This window comes from Palaemon carinicauda, chromosome 4, assembly GCF_036898095.1.
Source record: "Palaemon carinicauda isolate YSFRI2023 chromosome 4, ASM3689809v2, whole genome shotgun sequence".
NCBI classification, from domain to species: Eukaryota; Metazoa; Arthropoda; class Malacostraca; order Decapoda; family Palaemonidae; genus Palaemon; species Palaemon carinicauda.
This window is the reverse complement of record NC_090728.1, coordinates 174,227,928-174,248,972: the sequence shown is the minus strand read 5'-3', so window position 1 is coordinate 174,248,972 and position 21,045 is coordinate 174,227,928. Positions and strand designations below refer to the sequence as shown.

The window sequence follows — 21,045 nt, the reverse complement described above, 5'->3', positions numbered from 1 at the left end:
ATAGGAGAGTCGTTAAAAAGGCGACGCTCCTACCATACTGTAAATAGTGCGCCAAATCGCCACCGCGCGGCGCCACCAAGCCATTCTTTGTAGGTGTTGCAGATACAGTACCATAGGGAGGGATTCATTATCCTTTTGTCAAAAAGAGGGTGGGTCCATCAGGACGACATGGCTACCTCACCCAAAAATAGATTTTTCACTTCGCTCAAAATCCGTTTTTTGGGCTTAGGCCATGTCGTCCTGATGGAAGTTTACCAGAGCATTAATGTATCTGTGGATTTTCAATAGTGCCGTTTATCTCGAGATAAATTTTTTCTTTTTGGTCTTCTGGACCTAGAGACACTTGATGTTACCGTTATACATCAATCAACTGATCATAAAATATGTCAGTGCTTCCTGCCCCCTACAGAGAAGAGTCTGGGTAGGCTCTAGGAATAAACACGAGGATTGTGAGTTCAAGGAACAATCTAGCAAACAGTTTGTATATTAGTGTCATCATATACGTAAAGCATAGTTTGTACTTAAATGGTATTGATCTGTGTAGGTTACTGATACCTCCCGAGTCTGATTATTAAAGAGACAGACAGGTTTATATACGTGTAGGAAACCTTAAATCAGTAAGATGAACAGTTTAGTACAATCAGTTCTTACCTGTTTGCTTGGAACAGTAGTAACCTTAGTTCCCAATATTTTCTTAAATATTAATAGAATCAAGGATGCTCTGACTTTATTCTTAATCTAGAATATTTGAGGTGAAAGAGACGCAAAGATTCCTTCTATTGTTTATTACAATAAAAATAGAAATCATAGTTGTATTCAATTACATATTACGCTGAACAATTCTGCATAAAAGCATAAACAGTAATAACAGAAATAAAATAAGTTTCACCTGAAAAGGAAACACCAGCCACTCTATGGGAAATATGAAAATTTCACTATGTATTCTGTTGTTAATAGGAACACTGTGCATATAAGTATGCCTGGCACTTGTGTTAGTCTGTTATGCTTAATGTCACCTGTGTAGATAGAACAGTCTATAGTGTCATCACTAAACACAATACTCAACATGATATGCCTTGAGAGTCTATCATGCACACCCTTCACTAAAAGTTCCAAATAGTGCACTGTTCTTCGCAGTAATTAAGCGGCAGGTTTTATTACACTGCCTGCCGCCACCACATGAAATTTTATTTCCTGTAATTGCTTCGCGTAGTGTTTGAAGAATACTCTGGATGACTTCCATCCAGTATAAGCACGAAGGCTTTCAAACGACATTGTCTGAAAGAAATTCAGAGACGAGGCAACTTTTCTCGGATGATGACCTGCGGGTGTACTGTCTGGATCCGCTCTGCGTATAAAATAGGTGATTTTTGCCCTTATCTGTTTCAAGGATAACGTTGAACCAGAAGTCTCTCCCCTGAAAAGCTGACCTCCCTTAAAGTCTGAAGTTCTACATAGACCTTTAGGCATTCCACTGGGCAGAGGAATGCTTCTTCCTTCAGAGGGCAGATTCTCCAGGAACCCCATCTCTTAGTGGGCAGCTCGTTCTTGGCGAGAAACGTCGGGTCCGGAAAGAGGTTCAGTTCTCCGCAGTCTGTGAACTGAATGTGGCCATCATCCCTCGAGAGGGTCACTATTTCGCTAACGCTGGCTCCTGAGGTTAGTGCAAATAAGAATATCACCTGAGTCAAGTCTTTCAGCGAGCAATCTTCATTGTTCAGAGTTGATGCTAAGTGAAGAACTTTATCCAAAGACCATGAAATGGGCTTTGGAGGAGCTGCGGGCCGAAGTTTAGCGCAGGCTTTAGGAATCTTGTTGAAGATTTCATTAGAAAAGTCTACCTGGAAGGCATAAAACATTGGTCTGGCTAGGGCAGATTTACATGTAGTAAACGTAAGGCTGCTAAACCTTGTTCATGAAGATGGATGAAGAAGGACAAACAGAAATCCGTAGAAATCTCCTTAGGTTTCTTCGCCTTGACAAAGGCCACCCATTTCTTCCAGGAAGACTCATATTGTCTTCTTGTTGACTTTGACTTGTATTCTTCTAAGAAGTTAATACTGTCCCTAGAAATCCCTAACCGTTTCTTGACCGCTAAGGCGAGAAAATCATGAGATGAAGGTTCTGGGTTTTCTCTGATGAAGCTGAGACAGTCAATATCTGCACTTGCTGAGTCAGAACTGGGTCCGGCAACGGGATCAGCTTCAGGCGTAGTTCCGTTACCAGAGGGAACCAAACACTGTTGGGCCACTTGTGGGCCACCATTGCTGCTGTCCCTTGAAAGGATCTCAGTTTGTCGAGGACTTTCAGCAGAAGGTTGGTTGGAGGGAATAGGTAGATCTTGGACCAGCTGTTCCAATCTATGAACACTGCATCCATCGCTTCCGCTAGAGGATCCTCGTACGGGGCTACGTACCGGGGTAGCTTCTTGTTGTCGCTCGTTGCGAAGAGGTTTATCTGCAGTCCTGGGACTTTGCGTAATATAAAGGAGAATGATCTTGCGTCTAGGGACCATTCTGACTCTATCGGGTTGATCCTGGATAGAGCGTCCGCTGTCACATTGCGGAACCCCTGAAGGTGGACTGCTGACAAGTGCCATCTCTTCTTCTCCGCTAGTCAGAGGATGGCCAGTATCACTTGATTTATGTGAGGCGATCTCGAGCCTTGTCGGTTTAGGCATCTCATTACGACTTCGCTGTCTACAACCAGACGGATGTGGAGTGAGCAGCGAAGTTTCAGTTTCTTCAGAGAGAGAAAAACTGCCATGGCTTCCAGAAAATTGATGTGGAAGGTTTTGAGGAGGGGGAGACCAGGTTCCTTGGACTTTCCGATGATGAGAGTGACCTCCCCACCCCTCTTTTGAGGCATCCGTGTGAACGGTGACTGACGGTGGAGGTGGTTGCAAAGGTAATCTTGCTCTTTAGGTTCTTGGCCTCCGACCATGGCTTGAGTAGTGATCGCAGACGATTTGGTATCAGTCTTTGTAGATCTCTTCGAGCGTTTGATGCGTATTTTCTCCAAACTCCTGATGCATCTTTTAATTGTGCTCTCAATACTTGATCTGTCACTGAGGCAAACTAGAGGGACCCCAACACTCTCTCCTGTTGCCTTCTTGATATCCTGGCGGATTGAAGGAGTCTTTTGACAGATCCTGCTATCTCTTTCCTCTTCTTTGATGGAATGGAAAGGCAGTGTGATTGCAAGTCCCAGTGGACGCCCAGCCACTGGAACTTTTGAGCTTGAGATAGTCGAGACTTTTCCAAGTTGATCTTGAATCCTAAGTGTTCCAGGAACTGGATCACTTCCTTGGAGGCTTGCATGCACTCTTCCACGGATGCTGCCCACACCAGCCAGTCATCCAGGTAGGCTACCACCTGAATTCTCTTTAGGCGTAGCAGATGACTTTCGCAGGTGTCGAGATATCCTCTCCGCAACTTGTTGCGAAAAGCCTCTCTTTGTGAGGAGATGCTGGATAGTCTCCAGGCGTGAAGCCGAAGCGATGCTACGGCTTTGTGGAAGATGTTGCAGTGTGGTTGCTTGAGTAGCTTGTGTCGTGGAGGAAGCTCTCTCGGGAGTTCCGTCAGGAGCTGCAGAAGGTCCGGGAACCACTCTGCATGATGCCATAGCGGAGCTTTTAGGGTCATCGACAGGTTGACTGATAGTCTGGTCTTGTTGAGCACCCTTCTCATCAGACAGAACGGTGGGAAGGCACAGACGTCGATGTTGTCCCACCGTTGTTGGAAGGCATCTTGCCAGAGTGCCTTGGGGTCCAGGACTGGGGAACAGTACAGCGGAAGCTTGAAGTTCAAGGCTGTCGCGAAAAGGTCCACCGTCGGGGAACCCCACAAAGTCAGGACTTTGCTGGCTACTAGAGGATCCAAAGACCACTCAGTACTCACTATCTGTGATGCTCTGCTCAGACTGTCGGCGAGCACATTCCTCTTACCCGGAATGAAGCGAGCCGATAGTGGAATCGAGTGGACTTCGGTCTATCTCAGTACCTCTACTGCAAGATGGGATAGCTGTTGTGAAAAGGTACCTCCCTGCTTGTTGATGTAAGCCACCACCGTGGTGTTGTCGCTCATCACCACCACGGAGTGTCCCGCCAGGATCCGTTGGAACTGTTGAAGTGCCAGATATACGGCCTTCATTTCTAGCAGAATTATGTGGAGGTACTTTTCTGATTCTGACCATAGGCCTGAGATCCTGTGGTTCAGAACGTGGGCCCCCCACCCTTCTTTTGAAGCGTCCGAGAACAGCATCAAATCCGGGGGGAGGACGAGATGATCCCCTCCCTTTCGAAGGTTTTCATCCGTCACCCACCACTGAAGGTCCGTCCGTTCAGTAGGACCCATAGGGACCAGGATGTCCGGGGAATCGTGGCTTTGATTCCACCAGGACTTGAGTCGCCATTGCAGGGATCTCATCCTGAGGCGGCCGTTTGGAACCAGACGGGCTAGGGAGGAAAGGTGACCTAGGAGACATAACCACGATTGGGCTGGAAACTCTTCTCGTCTGAGGGAAGGATCTGCGACCCTCCTCAGCCTTGCTATCCTGTCGTCTGATGGAAAGGCTTTGTGGAGATTGGTGTCCAATATCATGCCTAGATATACCAGTCGTTGAGATAGAAGCATAGAAGACTTCTCGAGATTTACCATGATCCCTAGATCTTGGCAAAGTCCTAGAAGCTTGTCTCGGTGTCGAAGAAGGGTCGACTCCGAGTCTGCCAGGATCAGCCAGTCGTCCAGATAACGGTGGAGACGGATGCCGATCCTGTGTGCCCACGAAGATATTAGGGTGAACACTCTGGTGAAAACCTGCGGTGCTGTGGAGAGACCGAAACACAGCACCTTGAACTGGTAGATCTTGTTGTCTAGGCTGAATCTCAAGTACTTCCTGGAAGACGGATGGATTGGGATCTGGAAGTACGCGTCCTTCAGATCCAGTGTACACATGAAGTCTTGCGGTCTCACTGCAAGTCTGACCGTGTCTGCTGTCTCAATGCTGAATGGAATTTGTTTGACAAACTTGTTCAGGGCTGAGAGGTCGATGACGGGTCTCCAGCCTCCAGACGCCTTCTTTACAAGAAAGAGTCGACTGAAGAAGCCTGGGAAGCCGTCGACGACCTCCTGGAGAGCATCCTTCTTGAGCATGGTCTCGACTTCTGCCCGAAGGGCTAGCCCCTTTACCGATCCCATGGCATAGGAGCTCAACGACACTGGATTCACTGTCAGGGGAGGAAGAGATGTTATGAACGGGACGCGATATCCCTGACTGATAACGGAGATCGTCCAGGAATCGGCCCCGAGTTGCTGCCACCTGAACGCGCAACTTTGTAGGCATCCCTCCATTGGTGGACATGCAGGGGTATTGCCAATCCTAGCGTTTGCGGCCTCGGTTGCTCCCTCTAGGATTCTTGCCTCCCCTGGAGGACTTTCTGCCCTTCTTGTCTTTGACAGGAAAGGGCTGATGTTTGGACACCGTCTTTGCTGCCGGCGCCGGTTTCGTCGACTTGGACTGGCGAGGTTGTTGGGGTGCTGGAGGTTTGTAGGGCTTAGATGTAAGAGCCCTTTGGAGGAGAGAATCGTGGTTCGATTTCCTCCACCTCTCAGCTGCCTGTTCCACATCCTTGGGCTCAAACAGGCTCTTTCCTAGGATGGAAGAGTGTCTGAGCTTGCAGACATCCACGGCTGGGACTTTCGCGTGGAACCTCTCGGTCACCGCATCACGTCGTTTCAGGATCGAGTTTGCCCACAAGTTCGAAACTTGGTGGGCCAGAAACTCGATGGTACGTGTGCCCGAGAGAAGGTAGGTCTCCAGGGCCTTCCTGATGCTTTCCTTGGAAAGATCCTCAGAATGCAACGGGATGCCCAGAGACCCTAGCCAGACATCCAGCCACGAAGTGGCCTGCATGGCACACTTTGCGACCTTCTCCTGACTTAGGATCTCCGTTGCCGAGAATGTCACCTGCCGGTTGGAGAGTCTCTCAAGAGAGACTCCCCTGGTAAGCTCTTCCACGGAGTGGTGAAGAGGAAGAGCTAAACAAGGCTCCTCCATGATCTCGAAGTACCTCCTCTGTTGCACATGAGGAGGTGGGGGGAGCTTGTTACCAGAAGAGGAACGGCTGGAGGAGCCGAGTTCCGCAAGCTGGCCCTCAACCTTATCTCTGGCACTCTTCACCCCTTGGGACCAAGGCAGAGCCACGCTGGCCTTAGAGGGTTTTTGAGTGCCGTAGACTTGGTCCAGGACCGTATCCTTGCCTTCACGAGGGGCGGTCTCGGGGTCCTTGAACTTGTTGAGATGCCTCATCAAAGTCAGGACCTGCCAGAAGGCGTGCTCTCCTCCTGGTGAATTGGCAGCAAAGTCTCCTGTCCCTAACTGCTCTACTTGGGGGGACACGTGGACGTTCTCCTGGGGTCTCGCTGGCTCTGGTCGAATCCTTGAAGAAGACTTCGGGACGGTCTTCGAGTCCTTCGGTTCCCTTCTAGGAGGGATGCAGGACTCCAGCAAAAAAGCCTGAGGACTCTTCTCCGCCCCAATACGCGACAATTCTCCTACTCGAGGTGGAGTCTCTCCCATTGGTCCGGTGGGAGAGGGTCTCACTTCGGTAGATTCTCCTGAGGACGGAAAAGCTTCGTCCACAGGAGGAGAGAATGTCTGAGGGGGGGAAGGGGCCTTCCTTACGGGCTTCTTGGGGGCCAGTTTGACCCTAGGAGAAGTCACCACGAATTCTACTCCTCTCTTCCTCTTCAGTGGGGATGCTGGTTTGAGGCCAAAATCAGCGAAGGCGGACTAAACAGCCTGGACGACGGCTCTGATAGGGGACCCAAACCAAGGCTGACGACTGACGGACGCAGTGTCAAGAGACTCCCACTGGAGAGAAGGGGATCGGGCGATCCTTTGGAGTAGACACCACAGGGCCTGCCTGAAAAGAGGAAGAAGAATGGTGCCTAGACCTCTCTGAAGACTTTCCCTCCTCCTGCGAGCGCGCTGTCCTGCGCTTGCGGGGAGGGAATCGTGAATATGATGACCTGGTTGTGGGCGCTCCTGGAGACTTGCTCGGCTGCTCGCGCTGCGAAACCCGTCGAGAATCGGGCTTGGGGTCGCACTGGTGCTCGCGCGATGGACAAATCGCGGGTTCGCGCGAGCGCACGGAGATGAAGGTGCAGGAGCGCGCGGGCGAGGGTGTGCGCCGCCGTAGGGGCGAGCGTTGGCGAGCGATGGCGCACAGGTGAGTGATGGCGCGCAGGCGAGCGTCGGCGCGTTGGCGAGCGATGGCGCGTAGGGCGATCGTGCTCAGGAGAGATAGCGCGTGGGCGCGTAGGAGACCTACGGCGAGCAGGATCGTGTGCGCGGGCATGCTGAAGGATGCTTGCGCGCAGGCGACAGATCGAGCGGGCGCGTGGTCTGGAGCAGACAGCTGGGGCGCCGGCCCAACAGGAGTAGAGGAGCGTACCGGGGGCTGCTCGTGGGCGCGTGCAGGAGACTTTCCGTGAGCGCGTGGGCGTGTAGCGTCTCGTCCAGCTCTAGAAGGGCGCGAAGGCGAGTGCGCACGATGGCGCGAAGGCGAGTGCGCACGATGGCGCGCAGGGGATCGCGGGCGAGAAGGAGAAGGAAGAATCTTCTTGCCTGTGCCCAGATCCGGGGATCGTGGGAGTGCGGGCGATCGAGGGCGCGCAGGAAAAGATCGCTGGCGCGCCTGGCGCGTGACAGGAACAGGGCACGCAGATGTGCGCTGGCGAGTAGGCGAACGCTGGCGCGCCAGCGTGTAGGCGAGCGCTTGCGAGCAGGAGAGCGCTGGCGAACAGGAGCACGGTGACGAGCAGGAGAGCGCTGACGAGATGACTCTGCCTCTGCTGCAGGAGATCGCTGGTGCGTAGGAAGGTCCTCAGCAACTACAGGAGAGCGCGCGCGAACGCGCAGGAGAACATGGGCGCGCAGGTGAAACCTGGCGCTGAAGAGACTTGCTCACATTGTGAGACAAGTCCTTCTGCCCTGAAGGGACCGGAGGCCATTGGAAAACGGGGTGCGTGGGCGCCCACAGCGCGTCAGCTTCCAGGAACGGAGAAGGCAGGTCCACAGGTCTGGTAGGCATTGGAGATCGCGAACGATCTGCAGAGAGGTACAGGGATGCAGCTGCAACGGTCAGCTCACGTCGAGGAGGAACCTCTGCGCGGGACGTCGAGGGTGAAGAACCGAAGAGGCGCCTCCTAACCACCTTGTAGGGAGAAGGAAGGCCTCTACGGCGGAGAGGAGGGCGAGCCTTGCGGCGAAGACGACCTCTAGGAGCAGGCACACCATCGTCGGTCCTCCGAAGAGGAGTCTCTGTCAGTGAACTCCCCCGAGGGGGAGAATCACCCGCAGGAGAGACCGTTGGACTCAGCTCTCCCTCGAAGGATGTTCGGAGGGGGGAACTGAGCCTTCAGCTACATCAGCAACCAAGGCAGTTGTTTGATCCGACCCGTCGGAAGCCTCTGCCACAACAATGTCGACGATAGACAGAGGATCTACCTCCGCTATCACCGGCGACTGTTTGACAGCTGCTCCCAACTGGATCAAGTCAAACAGGGCTTCCCTGGAGGGCGAACCCTTAAGCCCCAAGGAAGCCCAAAGCTGCAATAAATCATCATTAGTCACAGAGTTATCAATATCCTCCCCCGGAGGAGGAGGAGGAGCTGCCTCGCTATGGGAGGCAACTCCCTCTCCCGAACCCCGAGGTTAGTCAACAAAAGAATGGCCTACGCTACCACTCGCCGGCCTCTCACGAGAAACCGATCGAGTGGGAGCTTCGGAGGAGGTTCGGGCAGCGAAAGAAGAGTCCTTGGAACTTTCCTTCTTCAAGGCAACCCTTGAAGGAGAAAGATCCCGCTTAGACTTCTTCTTCCGTCGCCGGGAAAACCTCTCCCACTGGGAGGTAGACCACTCCCTGCACTCACTGCAAACATTTTCTCTATCACACCGTTGACCTCTGCAATACGGACACAAGGTGTGAGGGTCCGTCTCGACCGCCGACATGAACGTCCCACAAGGGCGGTCGGGGCATTTCCGCATGATAGAGGTAGAGGCCAACTTCCGAACACACTCTGAAAGAAAAAGCGAAAAAGATTAAGGCTGTCAAAATGCGAGGGTGAGGTAGACACGTCTGACCGTCACCCGAGCCAAAAGTGAAGTGAATCAGTTCACCGGTGTGTGAGGGGGGAGGGGTAACTAGCTACCCCTCCCCTACCCCCTCGCTAACTAGCGAGGGGGTAGTAAACCCTCGTTAAAAATCTAATGGCTCGTCATTTCAGCTACGCCGAAAGTAATACCCCATGTAAATAGTGTGGTTTGTATTTCGGTTACGGAACAAAGGGGAAAAGTGTCCCCCGGCAAATTATCCATTGGCAATCCACGTAAGAGAGAGAGCAGCGTAGTAAGGGAGAAGGAGTATCAACACAATGACGACTCCCATGCGACAGAGACCGAGTCCATACCACTATGTCAAACAAACTGCAACTATGATAAAAGGTTAAATATATATAAAAGCATACGAGTATGTTTTCATATGTATAAAACAAAAACATAAGTTTAAGAATAAGAAAAACAGAATTAACTGTTAAACAATCAAATGGAAAATCTTAACGGCAGGATAGAGCGGCAGTCACCGTCCTCTACCGAGCCAGAAAGAAAAAGTGGTTGCTCAGCCCAGGTGCATGAGTGAGTGGAGTAGCCAGGTACCCCCAACACCTCCAGCTAACTAGCGCTTGAGGTGGTTATCCCTCGCTAAAATTATCATGGATCGTCTTTCAGCTTCGTCGAAAGTATATCCCTATAAATAGCGAAGGGTTTGTATTTGTCTCAACACATGTCTTTTTAAAGAAAAAAAATATTAATATTGTCACTGCTATTAATGTATTGGTACCTTTCAAGAATCATTTTATATTACAGAACGTTAATAAAAAATATAACATATGTCCTAAATCTAATGCTTAAAAAAAGGCCTCTAACCCTTAATGGGCCAATCCATTATCAAATGACTTGGCACTTAGGCCCCAAGATGACAAATTCGAAGATAATTTGTATTTTTCCTAACCATACAAACCTTAGCTATTTACATTGGGTTTACCTTTTAGCGCAGCTGAAATGGCAAGCCATTAGAATTTAACGAGGGTGTATTACCCCCGCGCTAGTTAGCGGGGGGTAGGGGAGTGGTAGCTAGCTACCCCTCCCCCCCCCTCACACACAGGTGAATGCTCACTTTCACTTAGAGGTAGGACTTGTCTTGGGGGACAGGGCTGGCGGGCAAATATGTGTAAATAGCTAAGGTTTGTATGGTTAGGAAAAATACAAATTATCTTCGAATTTGTCATTTGTTCCGTAACCGAAATACAAACCATGCTATTTACATTGGGTGACTTACCCCTTAGGTAGGGTGGAAAGTCCCCAGCCATACTGGCTTTGGCTTTACCCGGGGACTCAGAATCCGAGTGAGTCGCACTCGAGAAAAGGAGTCCCTGCACCTCACAAGTTCCTTGCTCCGCAAGGAACCGTGTGGCCTACATAAGCTTGTGTGTGAAGGAAGAAGTGTGACCCGTCCTAGGTAGTTGACCTGGAGTTCCAGAAGGAACTCTGGGTTAGGACGTTCCCAATACCACCTCGTCAGGGTATGGGGGACGCGACAGTATTGACTCAATACTCGGAACACAAGGAAGCACGGTTTACCTGCAGAGGTTCGAGGTCAGCTATGCAGAGACCAGGATGCTGCTTCCCCGTAGAGGGGATGATGAAGAAAGAAATAAGGGCCAGACATACTTCTTTCGTTCATGCAGACTAAAACCTGATAACAATGCCCTCAACCTTCTGCTACCTGTCCAAAAAGGAGCCTGAGGTTAGACCAGCTGTTGTGTAGCCACCACAGAGCGATAGAAAACGTATCGAAACTCCTGTAGGTCACGCCCTGCAGGAAGCGGGCTGCGAAGGTCATTAGTCGCTTCCAGACTCCAGCTTGTAGCACCTGCGTCACAGAGTAGTATTACTCGAAGGCGAGGGACGTTGCGATGTATCCAACATCGTGCTGTAGGGCGACGTGACGGGGGAGGGTCTGGAAACAGGTGGAGATGAATGTCCTTGAGTCCGAGCTGAAGAGGTATACTGGTGACTCTCCCCCGTGTCCTCCTTGTGCTCCCAAATCGGCTGCAACTGAGGACAAACTGCAGCTGTTCCCAAAGCTAACCTCTCGATTCCTTTACTGGCAAGAAAGAGAAGGTTTTGGGATATCAGATACAGAATGGAGACTCGAAATCTTGAAGGAATTGGACCGAAGGGCCGGGACCCCAAGATTCTGAGTCTAGCCAGCAACTCAGGAGCGAACCTGAATGTTGCCTCCCTCTCTTCCTTAGAAATGGCGGAGTCGTACGAGACCAAGAAGATTGCTTACACACTGGCCGCGGCCAGGGTGAGCAGGAGACCCAAGACGGAATACAATCCGAGGCCTGTCGTAAAGGGTCTTGAGAAGATCTCTTAAGGGACTAAAAAGTCCGAGCCATGCTTCAAGTTGGAGGTCTCACTCCGACTAGGGCAGGGATGATCGTAGCTTCGCATGAGCGAGGAAAGATCCAGCGGGCAGGAAAAAGTTATTCCTTTAAGCCTGAAGGTTAGGGAAAGGCTGAGCGACAGGCTTCATTGCCGAGAGCGGAAAGGAGTTTCCTCCCGCCGAAAGGCAATAAGACCGTTATTGCTGGAGAAGAGGCCTCAAGGGTAGAGGTATATCTCCCACGGCACCAACCACCGAAGACTCTTCACTTCGCCTGGAAGACCCCTGCGGATGACTATCGCAGATGACGCGACCTCCGTTCCGCGACTGTAGCGGGTTGTCTCTTCTTGAGGAGGAGGCGTAGTGTCTCCAGGCATGAAACCGAAGCGACGCCCCGGTTCGTGAAAGATGTTGCAGTGTGGTTGTTTGAGTAGTCTGTGCCGTGGGAGAAGCTCTCCCGGGAGTTCCGTCAGGGGAAGCAGAGGGTCCAGAAACCGTTCTGCGCATAGTTCCAGTGGAGCTCTCCCATTGAAAGGTTGACAGACAACCTGGTCTTGTTGAGACCCATTGTCCACAGACAAAAAGGAGGGAAGACGCAGGCGTCGAAGTTGTCCCACCATCACCGGAATGCATCTTGCCAGAGTCTCGGGGTCTGAGACTGGGGGGAAGGACAGCGGAAGCTTGAGGTTCCAAGCTGTCGCGATCAGGTCCCCCAGACCAGGACTTGCTGGTTACTCAAGGCCAAAGACCCCCAGGCACACTCTCTCTACGAGGCTCTGCTCGGATAGTCGGAGAGAACATTCCTCTGCCTGGAATGAGAGAGCCGATGGTGGTATTGAGAGTATCTCAATCATCTCGGTATCTCTACTGCAAGATGTGGAGGTGTGAAAATGCGTCCCCTGCTGGTTGGAACACGCCAGAATCATGAAGTCGACGCGCACGGAGCGACTCGGCAGGAGCTGTAGGATCTGTAGAGGGGCCAGACTACGGCCCCTAAGCCTGCCTGAATGATGGAGAGGTATCCTTCAGGTCCTGACCATAGGCCTGGACCGGAACATGCCCCCCGCCCCCCCTTTTTTTCTTTGACGAGTCCGAGAACTGCATCAAGAATGTGGGGAAAGGACGAGAATATCCACTCCCATCAAGAGGTTGCATAGGTCAACACCCATTGCAGGTCTAATAGTTCCGCTGGTCCCATAGGGGCCAGGAAGTCCGGTTAATCGTTGCCTGAAACCACCGGAACTTGGACCGGCCCACATGGAACTTATCCTGAGGCGACCGTTCGGAACTATAGACGGGTCAATGAGGAAAGGAGAACTAGGAAACGTTCCAAGGTAGGGCTGAAAGCTCTGCTTGACTGAGAACAGACACTGCGACTCTCCTCAGCCTTGCCACAGTCAACTGAAGGGAAGGCTCGGAGGAGGTGGCAACAGAATCTGGCGTCCCCAGGTGGTCACCCATCCAAGTACCCACCAGAACCGACGTTGCTTAACCTCGCTGGACGGACGAGAAGCGGGGTTTCCAACGTGGTAAGGCCGTTGACTCAATATCATGGCCAGATACTCCAGATGTTGAGGCAGAAGAGAGAAGGCTCCTAGCAAAATACCATGAACCCACACTCATGGTAAGCATCCGGAAGCTTGTTCCAGCGCTGAAGAAGGTCGAACCCGAGCCTACCGGAGTTGACCAGCCCTCCAAAAAGCGAAGGAGGCGAAAGCCTGCACCTGAGCGGCCATGAGGAGAGCAGGGAGAGTTCTCTGGGGAAAAAAACCTGCGATGCCACGGCGGGATCGCCACACTGCATCATATGCAGGAATACCTGCAGTCTAGGCTGAATTCCACGAGCTCCCTGGAAGATGGATGGAATGGGAACTGAAAGTACCCGTCCTTCCGATCCAGGGTTTAAGGAGTCCTGTCTCCTCGTTACCAGTCTGATCGATTCTGCTGTTCTACGCTGGACGAAGTTTGTTCGACAAACTTGATCAGGGCTGAGAGGTCGACTACGGAACTCCCGACTCAGATACTTCCTTACAAGAAAGGATCGACTGAAGAAGCCGGGGGTGAAGCCGTCGATGATCCCATGGAGGACCTTCTCCTAAGGAATGGATCATTCTGCCCAAACGGGCAACTCTTGCCGACCCTATGGCATAGAGGTTCAGAGACACTGAATTCACTGACAGAGACGGCAGGCGCGATATCCTTGGCTGATCACAGAGATCGTGCGGGAATGGGCATCGGGAAGCTGTCATCCGGATGAGAAACCTTAAGCATCCTCCCAGCGAGAAACCTGCAAGGGGGGGGTGCCAATCCTAGAGTTCGTGAACTCTGCAGCTACCTTTAGGACTATGCCCCCCCCCCCGGGGGAGCCTCCCGTGCCATCTGTTCCTGACAGGAAGAAACTGCAATTGGACACCTTGTCTCAGTTGTCGTAGCCGATAACTTAGGCCGACGTGGTTGAAAGAAAAAGGCGCTGGAGCCCTGCAGAGTCTGGAAGAAAGCGCCTTGGAGGAGTGAAAACGGAAGTCGATTTCCTCCGCACAGCCGCTGTCTAAGTCTCTGTCCTTGGGCACAAACAAACTCTTCTCAAGGATGGAAGGGTGTCTGAGGTTGTCGACATCCACGGAAGAGACACCCGAAAGGAAGCCCTCGGTCAGCGCGTCCAGATGGTCCAACATCGAGCTTGCCCGCAAGTTAGATACTTAACGACGAAACGCCAAGGTGTCTGAGCCCGAGAGGAGGAAAGTACCCATGATCTTCCTGTACCTTCCTTGAACCAAACCTCGGGCCGTAACCGAGGAGGGAAAGGACCTGGTAAGCCCCCTACACGAGGTGGAGAAAAGGAAGGGGTAAGCAGTCACCCCTTGGCCGATGGACAAATCTCGAACGGAAAGCCCCCCGCCAAAAATCCTTCCAGGGAATGACAGGGAAGGGCTAACCCAGGTTCTGGAAAGAGGAGTGTTGCTCAGACCTCCCTGAAGATTCTTCCTATTCTTGCAAGTGCCATGCTCTGCGTTTACGGGGTGAGGCCGTGTTCTGGAAATACGCTCCAGAAGAACTCGCCAGGGCTGGCCATGCTGCGAAAACCCCAATGGAAATCGTGGTCGCAATCGCCCTGGAGCTCGCGCGATGGTAAATCAATGATTTGCCCGTGGAAGCGCCCATGCGCGGTCACGCAGGAACGCAAACGAAGGTGAGCGAAGGAGCGCAGAAGGAGGGCGAGCGTGGTAGGAAGGGCGAGAGCTGGTGGTCGGCGAGCGATAACCCATAGACGAACAATGGATACTGCAAGAATTAAGCCGACGTTCGTGCGAAGAAACACTGTAGGTTCGTGCGATGGAACACCGTCGGTTCGCGCGACGGACGCCGTCGGTTCGCGCGACGGACACCGTCGGTTCGCGCAACGGAACACCGTCGGTTCGCGCGCCGGAACACCGTCGGTTCACACGACGGAACACCGTAAGTTCGTGCGACAGAACACCGTAAGTTCGCGCGACGGAACACCGTAAGTTCGCGCGACGGAAACCATCCGTTCGCGCGACGGAAACCATCCGTTCGCGCGACGGAAACCATCCGTTCGCGCGACGGAAACCATCCGTTCGCGCGACGGAAACCATCCGTTCGCGCGACGGAAACCATCCGTTCGCGCGATGGAAGACCGTTGGTTCGCGCGCGGGCGAACATTGGAGAGCATGTGCGCGGGCGAGCGGGCGATCGGTCGCGCAGGCGAGTGGGCGCGAGGGTGGGCAGGTGAATGAGCGCGTGACCGAGGCGGCGAACGCAAGCGCTGGGGCGATGGCGAGGAAACGCGCTGCCGCGTGGGTGAGGAAGATCGCTGGCGATGTGGATCAACAGGCGATCGGTGGTGAGCTGGTGAGCGCTGACGCGCAGGTGGGCAATGGCGCGTCGGCAAGCGATGGCGCATTGGCGAGCGGTGGTGCGTTAACAAAATGCTAGCGAGCAGATGAAGAATCGCGCGGGTGCGTAGGCGGTTGCCAAAGCGAGAGAGAGTAGTGATGGTTAGCGTGCATCGCGCTAACAGAAGGCGCGCAGGTGCATCAGGACGGTGAGCGCTGAAGCCAGCTGTTAATAAGGCGATCCTAGACGGTCAGAAAACCGTTGGCGCCCATTGGTGCGTAGCAAAGAAGGGCGCGCAGATGTGCGCTGGCAAATGAAGAAAGCTGGCGCACAGGAGGACAGAAGAAAAGGTGAGCGCTGGCAAGCAGGAGGAAGATCCACGGCAAGACTCAGCTACCGGAGATCGTGGTCCACAGCAGGCGAGCGCTAGATCGCTACTGATGGTGGTCAGGGGAACTGACACGCGTGGCGATCGTTGACGCGTAAGAGATCGCTGGCGAGCAGGTGAACGTTGACGCATCTAAGGTCGCTGGCGAGCTGATGATCACTGACGAGCAGAAGGCAACGCGTGGAAGCCTGCGCAAAGAAGAAGAGTCCTTGACCCAGACCTGAACCGAAGTTCTAGATCGCGAGGGCGAACGTGGGCGCACAGGGCGCGTAACAGGAACCAACAGGAACAGCAGAGATGATCATCATGAGAGCGCTGACGAACAGGAGAGTGCTGACGAACAGGAGAGCGCTGGCGAACAGGAGAGCGCTGGCGAACAGGAGAGCGCTAGCGATCAGGAAGCGCTGATGAGCAGGAGAGCGACTGTGCGCTAACACTGAGCAGGAGTAGGAGCGAACACAGCAGAAGGGCGCGCAGGGGAACCCTGACACGCAAGGGAAGAACCCCCGTGGGAGGCAACCCTTTGCCCCGAAGGGATCGTTGTCCGTCGGGAGACAGATGTCCATCGGAAGACCGTTGCCTGTCCGCCGGGAGACTGATGTCCATTGGAAGACCGTTGTCCGTCGGGAAGACTGTTGCCCGTCGGAAGACGAGATCAGACTGCTGTCCATCTGCACCAGGGCGGAAGATCAAGAAGAAGGAGTTGTAGGCTGCAAACGGAGATTCAAAAAGGCGCCTCTTAGCACCCTTATCGGGAGATGAGAGGCCCTTACGACGAGGCGGACAGGGAGCCTTACGGCGAAGGAGGCCAACAGCAACAGCAGCAGAAGAAACCTCCGAAGAGGAGTCTCTATGAGTGTACTCTCTCGCGAACGAAAGAGAAACACTTCGTAGAAGAGACTGGTCAGCCAGTGACCTAAAAGAAGCAATCCTCCGAAGAGGGGCTCCTGCAGTTGCCCAGCCCCTTGAGCGAAACTGCAGGTGTGACCGCTCAGCACCAAGAGCATAGTCACACGAAAAAAAGGCAAGAGAAGAACCCCCCAGAAGGGGAAAAACTCAAGCCTGGACAGGAAAAACTTCCCTTGGAAGGAAAGTTACCCACCCAAGGAGGCAAGCCTCCTGAGAGTTCTAAAATGAACTGGAGAGCTGTCAATCGTCACGGGAGTACTTCCAGTAGAAGGAGACACGCCCCTGACGAAAATCGAAAGGGGAGGCAGCAACAGCCGAATCCCCAGGCCTCCACAAGACAGCTCACACCGTTGCCATATTACAGAAACGAACTAGATCGGTAACTGTAAAAAAATAAAACAAAAATCATTAGTACACATTCATTCCCCCGGGAAGGCTCCGAAGAGGAATCCCGAGGGAAAGGAAACAAGAATTACATAAGTGGCACGTGCCCCCACAACCACTTACACTCACGGAAGGAGAGCTGTAACCAAAACAGAATTATAACAATTATAGTTATGAAACTATGTAATTATGTAATTAAAAAAAGAATGAACACTAAAGAAGGAACGAAAACCCCGAAAGGAATCGTTCTACAAGCTGAAAAAAACAACTACAATTAGATTCATAAACTAATCGAGACAAAACGTACGGCGTAGCAACCCCCCCACACGGGAAGGAAGCTACGAGGGGCGTAGTAAAACTTAGTAAAAAAGGGTGAACGACCTCAAGAGAGAGAGAGAGAGAGAGAAAGACCGAAGTCAAACTCGATCGCAACCCATAAAATTACGCCGTGGTGGCCTAACTGCCGAGGACTCCACGGAGATATCGTACACTACACACACAACTCTGAAAAGGAAACTTACTGATTTCTATACTCAAATATATACACAAACATGAAAACATGTTTACATATATATTGAGTAAAAAAAAGTAAGCGATTAAGTAAAGACTAAACAAACAATGGCTGCCAAGAGAGGACCAAGACAGAGACGTCTGTCCCAGTCCGAGCCAAAAGTGAAAGTGAGCATTCACCTGTGTGTGAGGGGGGGGCAGGGGTAGCTAGCTACCACTCCCCTACCCCCCCCCCCCCCCCCCGTTAACTAGCGCGGGGGTAATACACCCTCGTTAAATTCTAAAGGCTCGCCATTTCAGCTGCGCTAAAAGGTAAACCCAATGTAAATAGCGTGGTTTGTATTTCGGTTACGGAACAACTACTTTTTGGGGGGGGCAGTTTATCTAACTCATCTTACCAAAAACATTACATAGAACATATTTTTGATGACAGGTTCCGATAAACTACATAGAAAACTGGTATATAGATTCCATTTTCTACTGTATGCTTATCATTGCAGTTTAATTGTAATAGAATCAATGAGATGTGTCCTAACCACAGGTACCCCAACCTTACTTAGCTAGCTGTATCCTCATTAAGTGTCAATAATTTAGCTAGTTGTATCCTCTTTAGATGTGTGTCAAGAAGAGCTACATTCTAAGCTATGTCCATCATTCACAGAAAATGTTAAGGAAAAAATCACTGGAGTTTTACAAAATTTTGACAAAATTAAATCTATGAATAATCAAACTAGAAAGGTACTTTTCTGAGATTTTGAGATACAGTGAGCAACTTTTAATTCCATACAATTTTTCAATAAGTTTCTAAAATGATGAAACAAGCAACCTGTCCGCAAATCTACATACTACCCCCTTTCTAAATATGTGTTACATAAGTTAAGGATGAGAGCCCCAACATAAATTCATGGATAATATTTGGAAGGGGTGATTAGATAACTACATTAAGTTAGTAAGGAGTCCCTGAGGGAATCACCAGCTAGGCTAGGTAATTTTACTGCAGTTTCAGGTTTGGTTGTGAGAAAGGTACAGAATACAGCACTGTACAAAAATAAAAAAAATTACCATAGGCCTAGCTTAAGTAAACAGGTAATCTATTGAAGGTTCTAGAAGCGAGACAATGTTGTAAGTCAGATTAAGGAATATGGGGGGTGTCACTTTGTCCCCAAGGAAGTATATAGGGATGACCCAATGCGGTATATGTGAAGATGGTTGGGTTACCAGGCCTGCTGCTCCCATAGAAAGCGAGGGTCGTTCCTATCCGTGTTCGTCGTCACCCATATTTTATTGTGTCGAGTATGTTGATTATTGAACTAACGCTAATTATTCACTTGATGGTTTTCGCTTAGCCATGGTTTGCTATGCTCACAATTGAACATATTGGTTATTAACTCAATATTGGTTATTAACTCAATTCAAGTACATTCCTTTGATATACTGTATACATATTGGATAATTTAGTTTGTATTTATAGTTTATATATGACATATCTGTTTTTGACGTTGTTAATAGTTTATATAGGACATATCTGTTTTGACGTTGTTACTGTTTTTAGAATGATTTATTGTTAAATTATTCTCATCATTTATTTATTTCCTTATTTCCTTTCCTCACTGAGCTATTTTTCCCTATTGGAGCCCTTGGGCTTATAGCATCTTGCTTTTCTAACTAGGGTTGTAGCTTGGCTAGTAATAATAATAATAATAATATTAAATGAAGGGATGTATGTATGATAGCGGCCACCTGTATGTATTATTACGTCTAACTTAGAATACTGCAGTGTAAGGGGGGTTGAAGGGGGCGTTAGCCCCCCATTAGGTTAAGTAGGTAAGGACACAGCTTATAGGTTAGGTTAGGGGGGAAAGTTTAGGTTAGTTGATGTCCATTTATAATCAATGCGTAAGGAACTGGCCACTGATATACAAAGGCTCCTAAATAAAAAAAAATAGTTTTATGATAAAATCATGAAGCTCCTGATGCACCCGTCGTCCTTAGGCCGCATTCCCCTGGCAGTCCGCTGGTTAAACTTTAATTTCATCGTTACTACTCCAGCCTTGATCAAAACTGTACATCTATACTATGATGCGATAGAGTAAGATCAAGTTCGACTGAGTGATAGATACAGCCCAATTTGGAACTTTGGGCAAGGTTTGGGTACAGTTTCGGTCTACCTAGCAGAAGTGAAATTTCGAGGGTAGGCTAAGAGTTCCCTTATTATTATTATTATTATTACTTGCTAGGCTACAACCCCATTTGGAAAAGCAGGATGCTATAAGCCAGGGGCTCCAACAGGGAAAATTGCCCAGTGAGGAAAGGAAACTTAAGGAAAAATAAATTTTCATGAAGAGTAACATTAAATTAAATATCTCCTATATAAACTATAAAAACTTTAACAAAACAAGAGGAATAGAAATAAGATAGAAAAGTGTGCCCGAGTGTACCCTCAAGCAAGAGAACGGTAACCCAAGACTGTGGAAGACCATCGTACAGAGGCTATGACACTACCCAAGAATAGAGAACAATGGTTTGATTTTGGAGTGTCCCTCTCCTAGAAGGCATACTTACAAATGAAATGTTTTCTCGCTTTCTCCACACTGCCTATTTGGGCAGTCTATTGCGGCACAGTTCGGCATTTCAATATTTCATTCCAACAGTTGCATTTGAAAATCGTGAAGAAATCGTAGCTATCACTGTTTATTTTTGTAAATTTGTTATCAGGTTCAGGTTCTGGGATGAGGCTTCGTACTCTTTGCAACGGCGCCTCCAAAGTTTATCTTCTTATACTGTTTTGTCTTTTCCTCCACATCAGGTTTAATACTTCTTTTTCCTCTTCTATATTTGTTTCACTAAATAAAAATAATCCTAACATTTTCTTTAGGTATTCCTCGTATGGTTGTTGTAGCTCAATTATTTCATTCCTTTCTTTTCTATATTTCTGGCAAAACAACAAAAATGTATCAAATCTTCCTCCTCATTTTCGCAAAAATTACAGTTTACATTCCCCCCATTGTGTCTATTTACAATACTTAGTTTTAATGTATTAGTTCTTGCTCTAAAAAAATCACTGAAGCAAATGTATTGTCATAAAGTAACTTTAATTTCTTTCTTGTCAATAGTACAATAGATATTATATAAACTATAGAGAACAGGTTCCAGTTTCCTAGTTGCTCTCTCCACAATACGATGATTGTGGGCATACTACTCAAATCGTGGATGCAAAGCGCTGCAATCTGCAGAAAATTCATTGTCATTAGTTGCCTCCTACACAGACAGCACAGCTTGCATACTTTTACTTTTAACTTCCAAAGCCTACCTAACATATCGGGCAACTTCTTTAGTTGGTGTTTCTAACTTCCCCAATTCTATGACATTGCTTCTAAACTTTCTTGATTCATTACAGCTAAACATATACCCAGTTGTATCATTTCCATCACTACGCAATATACAAAGCTTATCCTTTTCGTTCATGCTTCCATAATTTTCTATAAAA

General features: G+C 50.0%; 1 protein-coding gene and 1 pseudogene across 1 annotated transcript in view; both read right to left on the bottom strand.

Annotated features, from left to right (window-relative positions):
• Positions 1-20,339, bottom strand: part of LOC137640203 (uncharacterized) — a 129,986-nt gene extending 109,647 nt beyond the window's left edge. Inside the window, exon 1 of the mRNA XM_068372739.1 lies at positions 20,121-20,339. Coding sequence (XP_068228840.1) covers positions 20,121-20,188 — 68 coding nt within the window. The 5' untranslated portion in view covers positions 20,189-20,339. The remainder of the gene's footprint in view (positions 1-20,120) is intronic.
• LOC137640356 (5S ribosomal RNA) lies at positions 12,937-13,055 on the bottom strand (annotated as a pseudogene).
• Positions 20,340-21,045: the final 706 nt, after the last annotated feature.